At 35.4% G+C, this 20,736-nt stretch overlaps 3 protein-coding genes across 3 annotated transcripts; all 3 read left to right on the plus strand.

Moving 5' to 3' along the window:
- Positions 1-2,708: 2,708 nt before the first annotated feature.
- LOC127901876 (protein FAR1-RELATED SEQUENCE 5-like) lies at positions 2,709-4,974 on the plus strand. Its single transcript, XM_052439908.1, has 4 exons — positions 2,709-3,250; positions 3,347-3,761; positions 3,997-4,086; positions 4,960-4,974. The coding sequence occupies exons 1-4, from the start codon at positions 2,709-2,711 to the stop codon at positions 4,972-4,974; spliced, it is 1,062 nt and encodes a 353-aa protein (XP_052295868.1).
- Positions 4,975-9,148: 4,174 nt separating this feature from the next.
- On the plus strand, positions 9,149-15,236 carry LOC102612193 (NADH--cytochrome b5 reductase 1). The gene is made up of 9 exons (XM_006484735.4): positions 9,149-9,623; positions 10,606-10,747; positions 11,607-11,697; positions 11,820-11,897; positions 12,873-12,953; positions 13,072-13,161; positions 14,098-14,163; positions 14,438-14,524; positions 14,783-15,236. The coding sequence occupies exons 1-9, from the start codon at positions 9,509-9,511 to the stop codon at positions 14,873-14,875; spliced, it is 843 nt and encodes a 280-aa protein (XP_006484798.1). The 5' UTR covers positions 9,149-9,508; the 3' UTR covers positions 14,876-15,236.
- Positions 15,237-16,984: 1,748 nt separating this feature from the next.
- On the plus strand, positions 16,985-20,463 carry LOC102611902 (probable arabinosyltransferase ARAD1). Its single transcript, XM_006484734.3, has 2 exons — positions 16,985-18,506; positions 19,705-20,463. The coding sequence occupies exons 1-2, from the start codon at positions 17,586-17,588 to the stop codon at positions 20,257-20,259; spliced, it is 1,476 nt and encodes a 491-aa protein (XP_006484797.1). The 5' UTR covers positions 16,985-17,585; the 3' UTR covers positions 20,260-20,463.
- Positions 20,464-20,736: the final 273 nt, after the last annotated feature.

Below are 20,736 nucleotides of genomic sequence, written 5' to 3' on the forward strand. Positions count from 1 at the left end.
AGGCCTAGGCGCTTAGCCTCTTCTTTCGAGATGAAGTTGTGTGTTGCTCCGGTGTCGAGCAATGCCCGAACAGCTCGACCATTAACTGTGGCGTTCACATACATAAGCCCTTTTTCTCGTGGCTATGGGCGGATGGCTTTCAAGCGCTCCAAGGCGTTTGAGGGAACCCACTCTAGGTTAGGGTTCTTCCGGTGTCGATGGAGAGTCGCCCTTGAGCTGAGCGGCGAGGGTGCTAAGCGAATTTTTCTTCGGACAGTCGCGCACCTAATGAGGGCCATTGCAAATGAAACATGGGCTTCGAGGCTTTGGCGGCTGCTATTTTTCTGTCTTGCCTTGCCCGCTCTTGCCGCTTGGAGGCTTTTTCTGTCCCCATTCCTTGCAGTTGCGGCCCTTGTCCTTTCGGCCCTCTCCCTCACCTTTGTCGTGGCTAAGCCTCTTGTCTTTGGGCTGGGCGGAGTAATCGGAGAGTGATTCCGCAATGGCAATGGCATCGTCGAGAGTTTGCACGCCACGCCCATCAAGCTCCGTCTTGGCCCAATCTTTAAGGCCGTCTTGAAAGTAGAAGAGAGAGTCCTTATCGGACATGTCGGAAATCTCAAGCATAAGGGTGGTGAAGTCGTTGATGTAATCGCGGACGCTGCCCGTTTGCTTAAGCCGACGTAACCGCGCTCGTGCTTCCTTCTCCGCATTGCTTGGGGCAAAATACTTGCGAAGTTCCTGCTGAAATTCGGCCCATGTGCTGATGGCGCAAATGCCCTTGCCCATCTCACCGTTTTTCTGCCGCCACCATAGTTGCGCGGAGCCTCGGAGGAATGTAGGCGCGGTGCCTACCTTTGCGCATCATCTCGGACACCCATCGCGTCGAAATATTGTTCTAGCCCAAACAGGAAGTTATCCACCACAATGGCGTTGCGCGCACCATCATAAGTATCGGGCTTGGGCACGTCAATGCGGCGCGCATCACTCGAGCTTGCGGGAACCGCGGTTGGGCTAGGCGTGAGTGTGCGCTTGTGCCAAGCCCAATTCGAGCGGACCTCGTCAACCTCCGCACGGACTGCACGCAACTCATTTTGCACAAAAGTACGCAAACTGAGCAGCTCGTCATGGAACGCTCGAAACTCCCCTCGGAGAGAGTCGGCTTGGTCTTACATGAGGGCTTTGGTGGCTACTGTGAATTCGCCATATTGGCCCTCAAGGCCACCGACTCGCTCCTCTAATGTATCAAGGGTGTCTTGGACAGCGGCCATTGACGTTTCGAGCGTGGCAACACGAGGTTCCAATGCATCCATAGAAGGGGCTTTGGACTTACCTCGGGACTTTGGCTGTCTGCGTCCTCCCTCCTCGCGGCCACGAGCTTGCTCCTGTACCTCTGCACCGAGTGCGCCCTCTTGCAATGTGCTGGAAGGATTGGCCAACGTCTATGAGCTAGTTTGCGTGTGGGTGCAAACCGTAGCTCCGATACCACTTGTCACGGGGTGATAGTTTTGCGCAGCAAGTTCCCATGCAGCACTTGAGCGACCTTAGCGTGTGAGTCGCCAAGTAAGCCTAGATTACTCCCTAAACAAGCAAAGCACACACACTTGGAGAAAATGTTAAGGGTAGTAAGAGTGGAATGGCCAAAGATGATTGTATTACACTTTGAATTATTACAAGAGTGTTTGTACAAAAGAGCTTGAGAGCTAGTGTGCTAGGAGTGTTGTGTGGGTGTGTTGGTTGTTGTGAGAATGAGGGCTGTGCACCCATATTTATAGGGGGTGGAATGCCTAATTCTAGATAATTCTATTACAAGTGGCAAAACACTAAGGGACCCAAGTGGTGAGTCCTAGAAAGTTCTAATGAATGGATAATATGTAGAGAGTTCTAGACCTTTGGGCCTTGGTGGACTTTGGGCCTTAGTGGGGGTTTTGCTAAGTGCACCCCAGCTAGTTAGTTGTCTTGGTGGCCCAATTTCTAAGTTAACCCCCACTTCTAAGTGTATCCACCTTGAGTGCCAAGCGAGCCCGTGACAGATGGGACTGTAAAATATGCGACCTTTGCATGTGGCCGTAGCGGCAAAGCAGATAGTAGATCTAGTAATATGCTGAAGTTGAAGCCTGTTGTGAAGCTAAAATCGGAGGTTGTGTAAATGAAGAGGGAAAATGGATTCTTCGAACTTTAAACCTTCAGCATAATCATGGATTGAGTTCGGACAAAGAAAGATATTTCCCTTATAACCGTAGAATTAGTGCAAGTGTAAAAAAGCAAATTGAAATGAATGATTCTACGGGAATTAATATTGCCCAAAATTTTAATTCTATTGTTGTCGAAGTTGGTGGGCATGAAAATGTGTCATTTTTAGAAAAAGATTGTAGAAATTTTGTTGATAAAGCAAGACGATTACAGCTTGGAGAAGGAGATGCTATGGCAATTTTGAAGTACTTTGAGACAAAACAAGCTAAATGCGATGGGTTTTTTTTAGCATTGATTTGGATGAGCAGGATCGATTGGAGAATGTATTTTGGGCAGATCGGAGGAGTAAGGCAGCTTATAAATATTTTGGAAACGTTGTAACATTTGACACCACGTATCTTACGAACAAGTATGATATGTCGTTTGCCCTTTTTGTTGGAGTTAATCATCATGGACAGTCTATTTTGTTAGGATGCGGTTTGATTTCTCACGAGGATACGGAGACATTTACGTGACTATTTGAGGCATGGCTATCATGCATGTCTGATTCTCCTCCCATTGGTATTATTACTGACCAAGATAAAGCAATGCAAAAGGCAATTGAGCATGTTTTTCCTACGACTAGGCATCGATGGTGTTTGTGGCATATAATGAAGAAGGTGCCTGAGAAGTTATGGGCTTTTAAAGAACGTGAAAGTATTATTTCTTTGTTACTTTCTGTTGTTTATGATTCGTTGAGCCCTGCTGCATTTGAGAAAGATTGGAATGACATGATTACAACATATGATTTATGGGATAATGCTTGGTTAAATGGTTTATATGATGAGAGGTATCATTGGGTTCCATGCTATTTAAAAGACAGTTTTTGGGCGAGAATGTCAACAACGCAGCGAAGTGAAAGTATGAATCCATTTTTCGATGGGTTTGTTAACTCAAAAATAAATTTAAAGCAGTTTGTGAAGCAATATGAAAATGCATTGCAAAGGAATGCTGAATTGGAATGGCAAGCAGATGCCAAGTGTTTCAGTAAAAACACTCTGTGTGTAACAAGATATGAGATGGAAAAACAAGTTGAGAAGATGTACACAATTGCTAAGTTCAAATAATTCCAGCAAGAATTAATTGCACTGATGTATTGTGATACAATGGATTCTGTTGGGTCAATATATTAAATCAGTGAATCACTTGGACAAGGAAAGAAAAAAAACTTTGAGGTTGTGTTTGATGAAACTGAATGTGAAGTTAGCAGTATCTGCTCAAAGTTTCAGTTTAGGGGAATTCTTTGTAGACATGCCCTTTCAGTGCTGATACGGCATGATACTGAAATACTTCCAGAGATGTACATTTTATCAAGGTGGAGGAAATATGTGAAGAGATGTTATAGTAAGGTGAAAGTTAGTTATAGTATGCAGAATTTATCCATTCAGCAAGAGAGATATGACAAAATGTGTACTGATTTCACTGAGGTTGCAAACATAGCTGCTGATAATGAGAGTAGTTATAAATTTGTGTTGGATTGGATTAATAAAACAATGAAGGATCTGCCCAAGCAAATTCGGTGTGCAAGTGTGGAAACAACTGCTATTGGTGAAGTAAGTTGTAGCAGCAACAACATCAAACATGTAATTAATGATTCAGTAGTGGCACGTCGCAAAGGGCGTCCTCCTTGTTTGAGAAACAATCTTCACTCCGAAAAAAACATGCCCAAAAGAACAAGACAGTCGAAAAAAAATAAGGTTTGTTTGAATGCATATATATGTTTTATAATTTCATTTTATCTTTTATCTTAATTTTTTCTTAATTATATTGTATATTATAATTTTATAGGATTTGCAAGAAAATGCTTCAGCATCTTTTGAAATGACTAATGAAGTCTCCACACAGCAGAGCAACATACAGCAGAGCAACATGACAATGGTATATTATTTTGAGTTTTTATTATTAATGTTAGTTCAACTATTTTTAACATATGTAACTAAGTATATTGTTGAGTATATGTAGACGTTTCACGAAAGAAGCAATGTAAATGCAAATCTCAATCAGCACGGGAGTTTAGGCTATTATAATGTAAGAAACAAATTCACAAGTAAATTTTAATTTTACAATTTTAATATGAATTTAACAATTTTTTTTTAAGTACCTGTATACCCATTTCAAGTTGGTGGAAATAATATTTACGAACCAATTCCTTATAGTTGGCACACAGTAAGTATACTTATATTTATAAATTTCTTAATGCATACTTATATTTATAAATTTCTTAATGCATACTTATATTTTACGTTGTCAAATTTTTACAATGTATAATGATATTTTAATTTTTTGTGTATTATGCAATCAGTCCCACCGTATGCTTTGCAGTCACATTATTCTTCTCCTTCGATGAAGGATCTGCAAGTGAGAATTTTCAACAATTGTTACATCAACAATGTAATGAAGACAACAATCGCCGTAATTGATGTTTGACTTATATTTGTTTCGATTATTTTCATTATCATTTCAATTAGATTTGGCTTGAGACGACAAATTTATGTTTGACTTTAACTTGTTTCGATTATTTTCACTTACATTTGTGTTAATGTTTACGAGTATTTTCACTACATAATGAATTTCCTTTCACTACAGATAATTTCTTATAGGTGGCCCAAAAAGTTTAGCTTGTCCGTAAATAATGATGACCCAAAAAGTTTCCTTTCAATTTTCTTTGCTTCACTAGCCAACAGCGGAAGTATAATTAATGATTTCCTTTTTTCTTTGTTTTTCTTTATGGGTTTTTGCTGTATTTTTCAGTTTCTGTTTGGTTGACGGTTTCTTGTGTTATTGTGTTGGCATTTGTTTGTTAGCATTTGCATGGAATGATGGAACTGTCTGAATTGGGATTTAAGTTAGAAAAAGTGGGAAATTAAAAAATCATTTCAAATGTTCGGTTATTGTATTGTTTTTGTTTGTTGGCACTTGTATTTTTTTTTTCATTTTCCAATATATATGTTTTATTATTGGGTCCGTTAGCAATTGTTGCATTTTTTTAGATATGAATTATAATTACAATAGTAAATTCAGTTCATAGTACAAATTAAAAGAACTTAAAAAAAATTCTTGAATATAAAACATAGTAAAACAATTACAAGTATTCTAATCAAATCATAACATGGTGTTTGTCTTCTTCAAAGTTTAATTGAAACTTAACAGACAAGCATTCAATCTCCAATGCCAACTTTTTAACTTCCTCCACTAACAAATCAATTTTCTCTTCACTGCATTTACGGTCTTCTACCCATTCAAATTTCTTACATTCTCTACATTTCCAAAATTTGCGATTTGGATTCTTTGTAGTACGTGACGTGAACAACTCCATTTGTTCACCGCATTCGTTACATATTTGCAATGAATTCCGAGTTTCATTTGTACTAGATGACATCGTCATTTATAAACTACTTAAACTGCCAAAATATTAAAAAAAAACAGCATGCATACAATCCTGGAAGTTAAAAACATAGCAAAGCAAAAATTACAGCAACCATGCAATTAATCGATTGTTAAAAACAGAGCAAAAATTACACTAAGCATGCAATTAATCCACTATAAATTGCTGTCATATCCAAAGATATCTGATTCCACATATTCTTTTACCAAACAATTACATTTTTCGACTTCATATGACAAGAACAAACAAACCATTATATCCCAATTGACGGGAACCAAAAATTTCAAACAAATGTTTAATAAACCATCATGCCCGCAAAGATGACTTCCTTCTGAAAAAAAAAATATATATATATATATATATACAAGTACAAGTTTAAATTTCAACCACTTCCATCAACAATGATAGTGCCAGTAAATTATCTAATGAACAAAAATGACAAAATCAACCTTGCAAATACATACAATTGACATAAACCTCAAAACTGTTGCAATTTCCTCAGCATTGATCAAAATTGATTCTTGCCCATAAGGCTAACACATTTGCATTTTCAAGTCATTCAAATGTAAATAACAAAACTCCAACTGACAAAAGTTCTTAAATTAGATCCAAACTAGAAAATATCAAACAACTTATTAATCACAGAATAACCAAAAAATATTAAACCAAATAGAACAAAACCGAGAAAATAAAAGTGTAAAAAAATTAAATGAAACAAGAGTGACAAACAGTGAGAGCAAAGACATTGTTCCCCAAAAGCAACAAAAAAATAAAAGACAAATGAGATACCTCGGCGGAGGAGGAACAACTAGCCATCATCCTATTCGTTAAAGAACTTTAGCCCAGAAAAAAAAAATTACTAGTGCAAAGCCTTCCATTTTTGTATGAAGCAAAGGTAATTAAGATTATTAGTTCTAGGGAAAGGACCGTGAGGGATCTGGAAGCGTGAGGCGTGCCGGAAGCCGTGAGGGAGCTTTTGGAAACGTGAGGGAGAGAGAAGTTGGTGAGGCACGCCGGAAGCTGTGCGGGAGCTTCTGGAAGCGTGAGGGAGAGAGAAGTTGGTGAGGTATGCCGGAAGCCGTGAGGAAGCTTCTAGAAGCGTGAGGGAGAGAGAAGCTGGTGAGGCAAGCCGGAACCGTGAGGGAGAGAGAGGCTGGTGAGGCACGTCGGAAGCCGTGAGGGAGCTTCTGGAAGCGTGAGGGAGACAAAAGCTGGTGAGGCACGCCGAAAGCCGTGAGGTAGAGAGGAAAGTGAGGGCTGGAGATAGGTTTGTTAACTTTTCCCTCTACACGAAGCGCTAAAACAGTCTTTCTTTATTCATTCTTTTATTATTTTAATGTTTTATGTAGCGAGAGAAACGAGAAGCGAAACGGCAGGAGAGAATGTCGTTTCTCTTGTCATTCTCTCGTTCCTCTCACTCCTTAGCATTTTCCCACAATTTATATTGCTTGTCGTGTGGACTCCATGACCGATATTTACTTTATGATACAATTTTATTATTTGTTTAATAATTTTTTCTATAATGATAATGTATTATTTTAGCAATTTTCAAAAACTTTAATTTTATCTCATTTTTATAAAATAAAAATTTACAGTTACAAAAGAATAAATAAAATATTTATTAAAACTTTTTCATTATAATACTTTTTTTTACTCTCATTCATTGTCTTCACTTTTTCACACAAACAACAAAATACATGTTCACTTTTTCATTTCAAATACCATTTTAGAAAATAATTAATCAAATATATTTTTATTTTCACTAAAAACTAATTATTTTTAATTTATAAAACAAAAATAAAAATAATATTTAAAAAACAATACTAAACACACCCATATATATTTCATCAGTATAGTACAAATTCATAAACAAATTGACGAATCATTATAGTATGGATAAATCCATGATGAATGGCAAACTTGTGGGGTCTATTTGTAGTTTTCTTTGAATTATTTGTGAATTTGATAATTTTTTTATTTTTCTAATAATTGCAAATCACAATATTTTAGTCTACAGTTTAAGAATCAAATAAGAATAGATTAAAATCAAAATGCTAAATGAATAAAAATATCAATTTATTCTCTATTTTTATTCCTACCTATTTTTTAAAATGAGATTTCTATTTCTCATTTTATAAGTTTGTGGTTCCCACTTAAAATTCATTTCTATTCCTTTATATTTTAATAGCCGGAGTGGGACCCGAGTATCCGGTACCACAGAGGGGAACCCATCTAGGCTTAAAATCAAAAAGGTATCCCTCTTCTAAGACCGCTATTCCGATAAGAATAGAGTAAGGCCTTTACCTTATTAGGGTCCAAGTTTGCACGAGATTCAATAATAAAATATTTGAATCTCGATGGCCTGGCGAAGCCAATATTGGCATCTCAAATGCCAAAACCTATTGTAGCCCAAATTTTCCTACAGGGAAACACCCTTTAGGGGGACCCCAAGGGGGGAACCATTAAAGAAGGTATTAACTTTAACTTTATCCCGCGCACCCAAGAAGTCAGCAATGGCCATCACGTGCACCTCAGAACAGAAGTAAGTTGAATAGTTGATGGTTGAAAACCACGTGCGGGCTTAAAACCACTGTCGGTAGTAGGTGGACTGGCATATGTTAATTTACCGAACTACCCCTGCTTGGGCCCACCCCTGGTGACTGGACTCCTAATCTTCGTTTTCAACGCCGCCCCAGTTGGCTATTTCATCTCCAAATCAGCATTAAAATAAACGGAGGGACTCTATTTCTATTTTAAATTCGATATTATACCTTCAGCTTCAAGCTTATAAAAGAAATTAAAAAATTCTTTGATTTCAGTCGATAAAATTATAATTAATTTTTATTATTTAAATCATTGGGTTGTTTACAAATTTCAGAACAAAATTAATCACCCATTACTAAGGCGGTGAAGACATATTTTTTTTTAAGTATGTGCATATATGTGGGGAAGATTTCTTTCAATTTAATTTAAATGAATTCAATTTGTCTTCAAATTGCGTTATCTACAGGGAGTTTTGTGAAATTTTATAATTATGTTTTTGAAAAAAAGATAAATTTTCTCCTTTTTTATTAAATAATTATATATTTTAGAATTTTCATAATTGTACATCTCACTTGACTCAAAAAATTTGTACACGACTGAAATAAAATATGAGTAATGATACAGCCACAAACTCTTGTACAAATTTATTTTGTACAAACTGATGTGGCATTAATTCATTGGTTGAATGAAAATATAAATTAATAAAAACAAATCATGTGGGCCAAGTGATATTTAATTCAACCAATCTTATCATGCCACATCAGTTTGTACAAAATAAGTTTGTACAAGAGTTTGTGGCTGTATCATTACTCATAAAATATTATGTATTAAATCTACTACTTTTTATTCCACCCATTCAGTCATGCTTTCGTTGCAAAATTGTTTTTGGTCGAACATCTTTGACCAAACATTAATCAATAAAAAGCCAAAGAAAATCTATTTATTAATTAAATAATATGCAGAACTATTTACATGTATGATGATATATTAACCTCACTTCAAGAACTTGGTAGGTAAAGCGAATCCCTCAATATTCAATTTATCAGCATAAAAGATTAAGAAGAAAAAAAAAATTAAGGGAATTATTTGTAAATCTTCGCAGTTTGAAGTTTGCACCTACCAACCAATAACATTTTCTTCTATTTTCTTTCTTTAATAAATTCTCCATTATAGCAGCTTACCAGCCAACACACAACAAACAGAGCACCAGAAGATAAGAAATGGAATAAACCGCACACTATTTTCTCTCCCACCCATTTACTGGTTCCATTTCTTGTTTTGATTTTTGAGTTAAAAATTTATTCTTTATATACATATATTGATAAATCCGAGGCTTTTAGTTCTTCTATTGGTGAGCTTTTCTGTATCATCATGGATATGGAATATCTGCAGAACTTAGATGTTCAGCTTCTCGTTGGTGGAGCTGTGGCTGTTTTGGCCATTGCTGTTGGTGCTGCTTACTTGTATTCCTCTAAGAAGCCCAAAGGTTTGACCTTTAACTCAATTTGTTACATTTTTCAAATAATATATGTTTGGATGTGGGACTTTAATATCTTTGATATGCGATTAAAATTGTTTGTTTGTATTTAGCGGTTGGTGGGTATTTTTTATTTGGAGAGATCATGCTATGATGTTAACTTGAATGCAATCAATGTTAAGAGTAGAGATAAATGGAAATTGTGCATTTTTGTGAAACCAAATGCTACACAATTTGAAATCTTGGATTTGATCTCAAGTATATGAGATCCATCCTATTGCTAATCCTTTTTATTTTCTAATCTCCCTCTCTGTGTGTATTGTTGAAGAAGTTATATTTTTAGCTACATCTTCATGGTTCCTTTGTGTTGGGTTTTTGCACAATGCAAAGACAATCATTTTGGTCATGGAAATAAAGCTAATTAGTTCCGTATGAGTTACCTGCAAAGCAATGCTTTATGCACTGTGTGATATAGGTTTTCTCATGATAGCTGGTTTTTTAAATGTTTGTCAACCGAATTTGACAATTTTGACTGTAAGCTCAACAAAAGATTGCCTCAATCCGACTACACGGATTCTAGAAGGCACTCACAGACTAAAAAGGGCTTATAGAGTTTAGTTTGTCTCTAAGAATAGATAATCTTTATTATGATCACTAATTTTTGTTTGACAATGGGTTAGTTTATATTTGACTTTGACACTGAAATGACTTTAGATTAAGTTAATAATCGCAAATTGGCTTACAAAGAAGCTCAAACTTGGGTAAGTGTATGAGAACTAAGCTACAATAGCAATCCCAACTCTGAGCTCAATTAAGCCAAACCTTATTCATGAATGCTTTGTAATGTTTCAGTTCTTCTTGAAATATTGTATCAATAGGGTTTATTTGTTGCAAATTGGAACCTGCTTCTGTGTGAATTTCTTTTCTCTATGGTTTATCAGAATTGTTATCTGTGCTGTTACTTGTATAAACCAATAATATGTGTCTACAGTTTCCTTAGATCCTGAGAATTTCAAGGAGTTTAAGCTTGTCAAGCGATTACAGCTGAGCCATAATGTGGCAAAGTTCACATTTGAACTCCCAACGCCTACATCGGTTTTGGGTCTTCCAATTGGACAACATATAAGTTGCAGGTTTGTTGAATGAATTCTCCTCTGCATTCCCTCTTGTTGAAATTAGGCAACATCTCATTTGAACTGTTGCTCTTGATCTATGCATCTTATTTCTTGTTTTCCTTGTCAAAAGGTTGTCATTGCTTGGATTACTGTATTGGTTGTAAATGATTCTAATGGATAAAATGAAAGTTCACTAATGTTTTATGTTTCTTTACGGGTAATTTTTAAAAACCTCCCCTGAGGTTTGGGTTTGTTGCAAGTAGATAGCGAGAATTGATTTATTTGTAAAAAACCCCCTACCGTCAGTTAAGTTTAACATTGACCGTTAGTTGACCGTGCAAAGACAATATTACCCTTAACAATAGTTTATAAACGAAAATAACTAAAAAAAAAACCAAAATTATTAGCTATTTTACACTTTTTAAATTATTGATATTTTCTTAAAGTTTCTATAAAAAAGTTAAAATTAAAAAATTAAAAAATCCTCTTTAAATTATTGATATTTCCTTAAAATTCCTACAAGAAAGATAAAATTAAAAATTTAAAAATGAAATAGTCATAATCTTTAACTATGATATTGTAAATTTTTAGAATTGACAAGGATAAAATTATCAAAAAATAGGATTTGTGCTTTTTGCACCAATAATTTTGGTTTTTTTTTAGTTATTTTCGTTTACAAACTATTGTTAAGGGTAATATTGTTTTTGCACGGTCAACTAACGGTCAATGTTAAACTTAACTGACGGTAGGGGGTTTTTTACAAATAAATCAATTCTCGCCATCTACTTGCAACAAGCCCAAACCTCAGGGGAGGTTTTTAAAAATTACCCGTTTCTTTAGTACAGTTTTGGTTATTCTTCCTTGTATTCTGAAACAGGGGCAAGGATAGTCAGGGTGAAGAGGTTATTAAACCATATACCCCAACCACATTGGATTCTGATGTTGGTCATTTTGAATTGGTTATTAAGGTATAAATAAAGACTTATCTCTTAGTATCTTGACTTTGTTGGGTTTATTTTTTTATGTATATGATTTTTGTTTTCAATTTTTGCCCCTTGTTTATTGGCTCTCTGGGATTTTTTGTAAGTAGATGTACCCCCAAGGAAGGATGTCACACCATTTCCGTGAGATGCGTGTTGGTGATTATCTTGCCGTGAAGGGACCCAAGGTACATTTTTCCTTTTGGCTGCCTGAGTATTTATTCCCTTTCACAACAACCCAATCCCCCCCCGCCCGGCCTGCCAAAATAAAATCTTTAGTCTGTGACATTAAAAGAAAGGAGATTGTTAAGATGATTTTTGTTGGATCCCATTCAGATGGTATATTTTTCAATAATCTTTACCATGCCACATGTTTGTTATCACTTCTAATTAGTGTTAATTCAATGCAATCTGTGGCAAACATCATAGTGTGTTTTAGAACAAGCCATTATGTTTCAAGTGCATAACGAGTAACAACAGAAGTTATCATTGGGCATGGATGTGTATTGTTCATTCTTGTTATTCAATATAACTCGGAGTTAATAATTTTTTGTGAACTATTTAATTGAACTCTTTACCATAGCAGTTGAGACTATCTCAGTTTTTTCTCTTAATGAATTGAATGATTAATGTACTTGTCTATTTAATGGTGCTTAGACGGCAAGGTCATAATGCTGCTTCACCACCCCCCCCCCCCCCCCCCCCAAAAAAAAAAAAAGAATGTATATATTGTTCTGCAAGTACATATTATTTTTCCTAACAAAATTGTCATAATGTTTCAATTACAAAGGAACATATGTTTTCTGTACATCCATACCAAGTAACGTCAAAAATTAAAATTTGAATCCTGTTTCCATTTTTTGGATTTGAGGTAAATCTCATATCATAATTTATCTAATCATAGAAAATTGTTTTTCACGTATTAAAGCCCAATCAATGTCGTAGTATAATTTGCTTCTTGTGGAAAATCAATTAGAGGTATGCTCAGGAGCAAACTTTCATTTCAGCTCATGTGGAATATGTTTGTTTTGTAAGTTGTGGATAATCATTACTTATTCGCAATTTTTTTGTCTGTGGATAATTGTCATTCATGTACGATTCACAACAATTCTTTGAAAAATCTCTCATTTGGACTGCTGATCTTGGAAAATTATTGCTACCAGGGTCGATTCAGGTATCAACCTGGCCAGGTCAGAGCATTTGGGATGACTGCAGGAGGTTCTGGCATCACTCCAATGTTCCAAGTAGGTTGCTAAGAAACAATGTTGTCCCTTTTTAAGGATCTTGGCTTCTAATAGTTGTTGGGTATTATCATCCATCCGACATTGGTGTTCATTTATTCCACTGCTTCTTTCATTTCAGGTTACTAGAGCCATATTAGAGAACCCAAATGACAAGACAAAGGTGCACCTCATTTATGCCAATGTTACATATGAGGACATTCTTTTAAAGGTAATCTGCATTTCTATTGCACTATTATTTATTGTTATAGTTGCTTTATTGAAGTACTTAAAAACAGAACTCCACATAGATATGGTCCATTTATCCCCGATAGACTATCACACAGACCTGTTTGTAGCTGTATGCATGCTGGGAACTATAGGATTGGTGCATATTTTAATTGGTCATCAAGCAATAATTGCAAAATCAGGAGAGTAATATTTCCCCACTTAATTAATCAAGGAGTAAACAGAAAATAGGAATTGATCCTTTGGAAATTTGAGGCAAATGAGCTGAATATATATGTATATATATACCCACTTCTATGTTAATACATGTCAATTTCGGCCCCAAGGATTACATTACTCCTTTCATTTTTCCCCTCAGTCACATCTCACATGCGCAGCCCCTTCTGCCACTCAGTACCTGTTTGTGGTGTTTAAATTTTAAATCTTTTACATGAGAATTTTCTTTCAGTGGGTTTCTCATTTTTTCTCTTTTTTTCATGTTATTTTCTTTGTCAAAGCCCATAGTAGCTAGTAAAGACCTACCTAAACCCATTGCATCAGTTTCCTGCAAAGAGCCTAGGCTTGTGATCTCGAACCTTTTAGAGGTTTTAGAAATGCTCCTCGAGCATTGCAGGAAAGAACTTGGTTGAATTTTCAAAGTAACATCTTCTTCTCAGTGGTTATATTTGATATATAAATATTTCTTTGTTTTATAATAGTTCCTTGTGTAAATCTCCACAGTTGCCACCTTTTTTCATATCATATGTTGAATGTGATTATAGTCATCATTGTGGGTTTAAATGGCCAAGGATGATGTAATTTGAGATAATTGGTATGGAAATGGAGTTGAGAAGGCCGAACGTGTAATATGTGAAGATTTGAAGTTTTTTTTTTAACTAATGAGACCGTATCATAATCAAATCATATGATGTATTTGCAGGAAGAATTGGATGGATTTGCGGCGAAGTACCCTGATCAATTCACAATCTACTATGTGTTGAATCAGGTTAGTTGCGTTTCTTAAGCAACTCTTACCTTCAACACATTTTCATGTTTGGTTGCAATCCTAACCCAATGATGCAGATAGGTCGAACTAAAGCTAACTTATGAGACTAAAATTTGGCTAGGTTGCACTAAAATTTCTAAGTTATCAGTCTAGCAATAGCTAAATCTTTAGTTACAGTATGCAAACCCACCTAAAAGTATGTTGTGATTGATTTTGATTGGATATGATATTTTTTTGAAAACTGTTGTTTCTTATCATTGTTTTACTTCATCAGCCTCCTGAATCGTGGAATGGTGGTGTTGGCTTTGTCTCAAAGGAAATGATTCAAACCCATTGTCCCGCACCTGCTTCTGATATTCAGGTTAACACCCAAATTCTTTGCTTTGTGTTTCTTTAACATGTTTGGATGGCATGTAAGCATCGTTTCTTTTGTTGGACACTGATTGAATATTCCAGCTCATCATTCTCATGTTGAATATTTATCTGAAATCTATGTGGACGTGTGTATTATCATGCTTTATCTAATTTCGGCTGACAAGAAGCAAAAAGATCTTGAGGCCCCCCCCCCCCCCCAAAAAAAAAATTACTGTAGCAGTGACTGTTATTGTGGCATCTGCAGGTTCTGAGATGTGGTCCACCACCAATGAACAAGGCCATGGCTGCTCACCTCGAGGCACTTGGATATACTTCAGAAATGCTGTTCCAGTTCTAATCACTTCCATAAGGTTGTCCAATTATTTGGACTGATATTCGTCACTCCTATTCGGTCCACATAAAGAACTTTTTTACATCTCTTTTAAGCTGTATTTTGTTTCTCCTGTGACTAAAGAAGCCGATGAAACCGGAGCATGGATTTTGTAATTGATCTTTTGCTTTAACCTATAAAAACAAATCTCCATGAGGTTTTTCAAATTAGGGATTTGTAGTGCTATAGCTTGGAAACTGTAGAAAATAGGTTACAATAACCTAAATCAGGGCAAGATTGGCCCTGATAGCCATTACCAATTATTGCACCATTGATACTTGAAAATTTGTTGATGGCAAGATAATACTTTGATGACCTTATAACTCTAGAGTTGATTGCTGTGCGCATTTATAATTCAGTACCAAGTCTTGCAAACGTGTGTTCTAAAGATATATGTGGAGGTAACTGCTGAATGGCTTGGTGGTGAACCACCTCGCTTTCTACTTATACGAGCAATGTTTCGAGTTCTTCATGTGTTTTAGGAAGGTAGATTTCTATCTAAATATCTAGAAGTAGACTCGGCTAATTTTGAAATTAAATATTTAGAGTTCCCCATTACAGAGTTAATGTAGGAAGTTTCAATAGATTTTTTTTTTTTCTTCCCTTTTCTTCTCATTGAAAATCAAACTTGAAAGAGAGCATTGAGCGTCGCCTGTAGCTTAATTATGAAGGCACACCAGTGACAATATTTGGTAAATACATACCCGTCGAACAATTTTTTTTTTTTTTAACCCTCTCAAATATTCGAGGGACTACTAACTTTCATCTAATAAAAAGACTGCCGGTTCAAATATAAAAGGGTCTCCGGTGAGTCTCTCTTGAAAATGGGTTTTTGATGATACATGCCAACGTAAGTGCACAATCCTTCAATTGTGTATCATTTTGGTCCGAAAAGATAAGAACCACTGAATGCGAGTAAATGTTGATAAGATCTGTTTACTTTAAGGAAGCAGGTGTTGGTGAGCTAACCATCTTAAAATATTGAGTCACTGTCAGGAACGTGACAGCAGATCCCTAAATGAAAAATCATTTCCATTTTCCAGGATTTAAACAAAGTTGGTTCAAAATTTAAACTCTAGTTGGGAATAGTATATTCATGAATCATGCTACCAAGTCCCACCCAATATGCATAATCTTGCTAGATATTTGCTTAGGAAACAACAATACTTTAAAACAAAAATGGCAAAATAAAGACTCGTACTGATGCAATTATGCGATAATAATAAAGCATTTGGGTATTTACACTTATAGCATAGTGGGGTGTATTGTATCTAGATCTGGGTATTCTTTATAAAATTATAAATGGTCACCAGAGATGTTCATGCTAGTTGCCGCTGAACATTTCAAAATATTGCACAAATTACCAGGATTATTTAAAATTTTAAATCAAGACTCAGTTAACTTGTGGAGAAAGAATTGGATTGAATTTTTTCTTTTTTTATTTTATGATGACGAGGGCATGGGAAATACAAAAATTGAGCAGTGGGGTTCGGCTCCAGATTCACCTGCCCTGGTTTTAAACTGTGATTAGCACAAGGATACCTAACCATTTGCTAATCACAAATCTGGTTATATATAATTATTTTCTATATATGATTTCGTTTTCCCCAATATTAATAATCTAATGTATTAGTTAGTTGACCTAATTCAATTATTGTAGCCAAAGCAACTATTTCAAAATATTTGTCCTTGGCCAACTTTTTGTGCTATCTCCACCGCAACTCAAGTGGACCCCTAAATTTCAGTTACTCAGCAAATTCCTACCTAGGGAAATTTAAAAGTATTCATCTTTATTATTTTTTGACATATTATTGGATAAATGAAGAAGTACTAAAGTATGGAGGTGGATGAGTTACCTTATATTCAAGGAAAGAGTTGCATTCAATAATTTAAAATAGTTTATATTTAATAACACTTGAATTTTAGTATTTAAATATATAATAAAAAAGGTTATTATATATCTTTTTTTTGTTCATAATTATGATTCGAGTTATAACTAAAAAAGTACTAGTATTTAATTATTTAACTGATCCATAATTAATATAATTTTTTGCTTTTTAAAATAAGGCCAGCCAGCTGCGAGAACTAAAGCCCGCTTCAACAGAGAGACCCTATTCCCACGCTACTTGAAAGTCTTTGCCCACAAGAGAAGAGACACCAAGCAAGAAAACTAAACTACTGAAACACAGTTTACATCAACAACAACAGTTTTGTTTTTGTTTGGTGCGTTCCCCTCTTGGTTTTCCCTTACGGTACGAATTCTGAGCAAGCTTTGCGGCAAGAAACTAAACGTCAACTTCCATTTTGTTTTTTTCTCATTCTTGATTGGTTTTCTTGCTTTTATTGGCATTTTTGTTGTGGGTTGGTGAGATTGGATTAGATTTCATCTGGGTTTGGTTTCTTTTCACTTGTCGTTTGCAATGCGGAGTGAGAAGCGGTGAATGAGGAATCATTTGATATCTGTTTGTGCAGTGATGGGGTTCTTTCATTGTTTAGTATTAGACCAAAGCTCATTTGACCTTCTGGTTATTTCTCATTTCTGCAAACGATTGCAGCTTTTATTGGAATATTTGCATTCAAGAGTATCTTGTTAGAATCATATCAGTTTCAATTGATCTTGAATTGAAATGGCTGTTGTTTGAAAGCATTGCTGATTTTCTTGGATTAGCGTATTGCAATGGGTGAGAGGAATGCGTCTTCTTTTGGCTTTATTTCTAGAAATTTTTTGTTTTTCTTGCTTGCAATCACGTCAATTTTGTTCTCCTTATCTTGGTTCTTTGTATTGCGTTCTACCGGCAGTCCTCATTTCGTTGACCATAGTTTGTTGTCCAATTCTGCACCCCCTTCCATAATTGATAACGGTAGTTCAAAAGAATCAAAACCTAAGAGTCTAGATCATGTTAAGAATAGTGTGCAAGAAGAAGAGTTACCCCAAAAGAAAAAAGATATAAAGTGCAATAAAAATAAAAAAGGAGTTCTTAAGGTTTATATGTATGATTTACCTCCTCAGTTTCACTTTGAGCTTTTAGATTGGAAATCACAAGGGGGTAGTGTTTGGCCTGATATTAGAACAAGAATACCACACTATCCTGGTGGTTTGAACTTGCAACACAGCATAGAGTATTGGCTTACTCTAGATCTCCTTGCTTCGGAGCTTCCTGACAACCCAAGTGCTTGTGGTGCAATAAGAGTGCACAACTCTAGTGGAGCCGATATTATATTTGTACCATTCTTTTCATCATTGAGCTATAACAAGTATTCCAAAAAGAGTCCACAAAAAAATAAGATCAACAACAAAGTGTTGCAAGAGAAGGTGGTGAGATTTGTGACAAGTCAAGAAGAGTGGAAGAGGTCTGGTGGAAGAGACCATTTAATCGTGGCTCACCATCCCAATAGTATGTTAGATGCTAGGACGAAGCTGTGGCCAGCAATGTTCATACTTGCGGATTTTGGGAGGTACCCTCCTCACATTGCCAATGTTGATAAAGATGTTATTGCACCTTACAAACATATGGTCAAATCCTATGTCAATGATACATCTGAGTTTGACAGTCGTCCAATTTTGCTGTACTTCCAAGGAGCCATATACCGAAAAGATGTAAGTGCTCTTCCTTTTTCTGTTGTTGCTTGTTTGCAATAGATTTCAAGGTGGAAATATAAGTGTTTAATTATCCTAAAATTTCTTCTTTAAACACGTTACCTCGTAGTATTAAACTATGATGCTATGTGGTTTTCGAAAGTCCTTTCATTTGTCTGTACTTGTGTCTAATATCTCATCTTTTCTTTATTATTATTATTACTATTAAATTTTTTTTTTTACCTATGAATGAATTAATTAATGAACGATGAAAAGTGAAAAGTCTTCTGCTGCCCTTCCACTTTTTTTCTATATAATCTGAATTGAGAGTCATCGAATCAACTAATTATGATAATTTTTAGTTGTGATTCTAGAATCTTTTTCAGGAAATTGGATCTCCATGTTAGCCCTTGCATATATTTGTTCACTTCCTAAAGTTTGCTATGTTTTGTGTATGCTACCGCAGACAATCTTACATTGTCTTTTGGCCATGCATACTCCTTGAACCTTTTTTTGAAGAACTGTAATTAATGCATTATAGTTGCTGCCAAGACTTCCCATACCACGTACCATCCTGTGTGCAGGCTCCTGTAAAAAAGATGATGTATATCTTCTGATTTGTGGCAAGTCTTGGGAAAGTCCACAGAAATTTTTCTTGTGCAAGACACTGATCCATTATGTAATGGAGAACTTTGCGGATAAGATTTCAAATGGAATATTTATGAGATTTTTTTTTTAATTATTTTTAACAAACATCTTTCATCTTGAACTTTAACATGGATCTGATTGAGAATCACTATGTCTATGGAAATCTTAGTCAAAAAAGTTGTTCTTGGTTTTGTAACCACTTCTCTAAATGGCATGATCTTGCATTCTTTAACTTTCTGAATATCTGTATTTTCTAGCTCTCCATATATTTTATGCATAATTATATGGACTTGTGTGTAATTATGGTTTTTCTTGCTGGTGAAGAAAGGGTGTACCTGATGGCATTTTTTAATAAATATCTCCAAATTAATTTGTCTCAAAAAATTTTCATAACATTTTGATCTTGTTAAACATCGTCCAGATATTCTCACCTAGACCTGCTTTGCTCTCATGCCTGTTCATGCAATCTGTTCTCTCTATTTTTTTTTTTTTAATTTAGGTGTCCTTGTTTCTTTTATATATCTAATATCACTGTAGTTGCTTATATTCTTATTTTGTTGCTCAAATTCAGGGTGGCTCTGTACGACATGAATTATTTTACCTTTTAAAAGATGAAAAAGATGTGCATTTCTCATTTGGAAGTGTTCAAAAGAATGGAATCCACCAAGCTAGCCAGGGAATGCACTCTTCCAAATTCTGCCTCAACATTGCAGGTGACACCCCATCATCAAACCGCCTCTTTGATGCTATAGCTAGCCATTGCGTACCTGTCATCATCAGTGATGAAATTGAGCTCCCTTATGAAGATATTCTTGACTACTCCGAGTTCTGCATATTTGTACGCACATCAGATGCTGTGAAGGAAAATTTTCTAATAAACCTAGTCAGGAATATCAAAAAGGATGAATGGACTCACATGAGAGACAGGTTGAAAGAGGTTCAGAGATTCTTTGAGTTTCAGTTCCCTTCCAAGGAAGGTGATGCTGTTCAAATGATATGGCAGGCTGTGGCTCGAAAAGTTCCTGCCATGAGAAGGAACATTCACAAGTCTAGGCGATTCTCTCGGACTGTTACTGGGAAAGAGGAAGGATTAAAATTGATACCATCACAACCAAATTTTTGGTGAAAGAGAAAGTTCGCATTCTTTATAGCATGGCAGTTTCAAAACATTTTGATGCGAAATACAGCAATAGGATTTTTGCTGCATTACAAAGGTGAGAATTTCAAAGTGTTTTTGCTGCAGATTTTTGAGACTGAAACTGCAATGCCAACACTCCATTGTACAAAGAAGGGGAGAAGATCATGTATGAATAAAGATATTTAATGATCATATTGGTTCATTCTTTCATTTTTTTACTTTCTGGGTTTATAATAATGATTTGCCTGCATTAAGTGGACTGTTAAAACAAAATATATAAACTGTGTGGAGGAAAATTAAATTATTAATACTCTTAAATTCAAATAAATGACCTAATGTATATGTCGAATTTGAGGATCTCGTTAAGTAACTTCAGCAAATCTAAAAATAATTATTCATGACTTTTCATTTGTTTTATATGCTATTATTTTTTAATATTGGATAATTATTTTTTAGTTACTGTAA

Source organism: Citrus sinensis, chromosome 4 (genome assembly GCF_022201045.2).
Source record: "Citrus sinensis cultivar Valencia sweet orange chromosome 4, DVS_A1.0, whole genome shotgun sequence".
Classification (NCBI taxonomy): Eukaryota; Viridiplantae; Streptophyta; class Magnoliopsida; order Sapindales; family Rutaceae; genus Citrus; species Citrus sinensis.

Excerpts from the sequence above, each read along its gene's own strand:
- LOC102612193 (XM_006484735.4), top strand. The coding sequence starts at position 9,509 with ATGGATATGGAATATCTGCAGAACTTAGATGTTCAGCTTCTCGTTGGT. Across the intron at positions 12,954-13,071 it reads GCATCACTCCAATGTTCCAA|GTTACTAGAGCCATATTAGA; the intron begins GTAGGTTGCTAA and ends CTTTCATTTCAG. Across the intron at positions 14,525-14,782 it reads CACCTGCTTCTGATATTCAG|GTTCTGAGATGTGGTCCACC; the intron begins GTTAACACCCAA and ends TGGCATCTGCAG.
- LOC102611902 (XM_006484734.3), top strand. The coding sequence starts at position 17,586 with ATGGGTGAGAGGAATGCGTCTTCTTTTGGCTTTATTTCTAGAAATTTT. Across the intron at positions 18,507-19,704 it reads GAGCCATATACCGAAAAGAT|GGTGGCTCTGTACGACATGA; the intron begins GTAAGTGCTCTT and ends GCTCAAATTCAG.
- LOC127901876 (XM_052439908.1), top strand. The coding sequence starts at position 2,709 with ATGTCTGATTCTCCTCCCATTGGTATTATTACTGACCAAGATAAAGCA. Across the intron at positions 3,251-3,346 it reads GAAAAACAAGTTGAGAAGAT|TGAATCACTTGGACAAGGAA; the intron begins GTACACAATTGC and ends ATATTAAATCAG. Across the intron at positions 3,762-3,996 it reads AAACAACTGCTATTGGTGAA|GATTTGCAAGAAAATGCTTC; the intron begins GTAAGTTGTAGC and ends ATAATTTTATAG.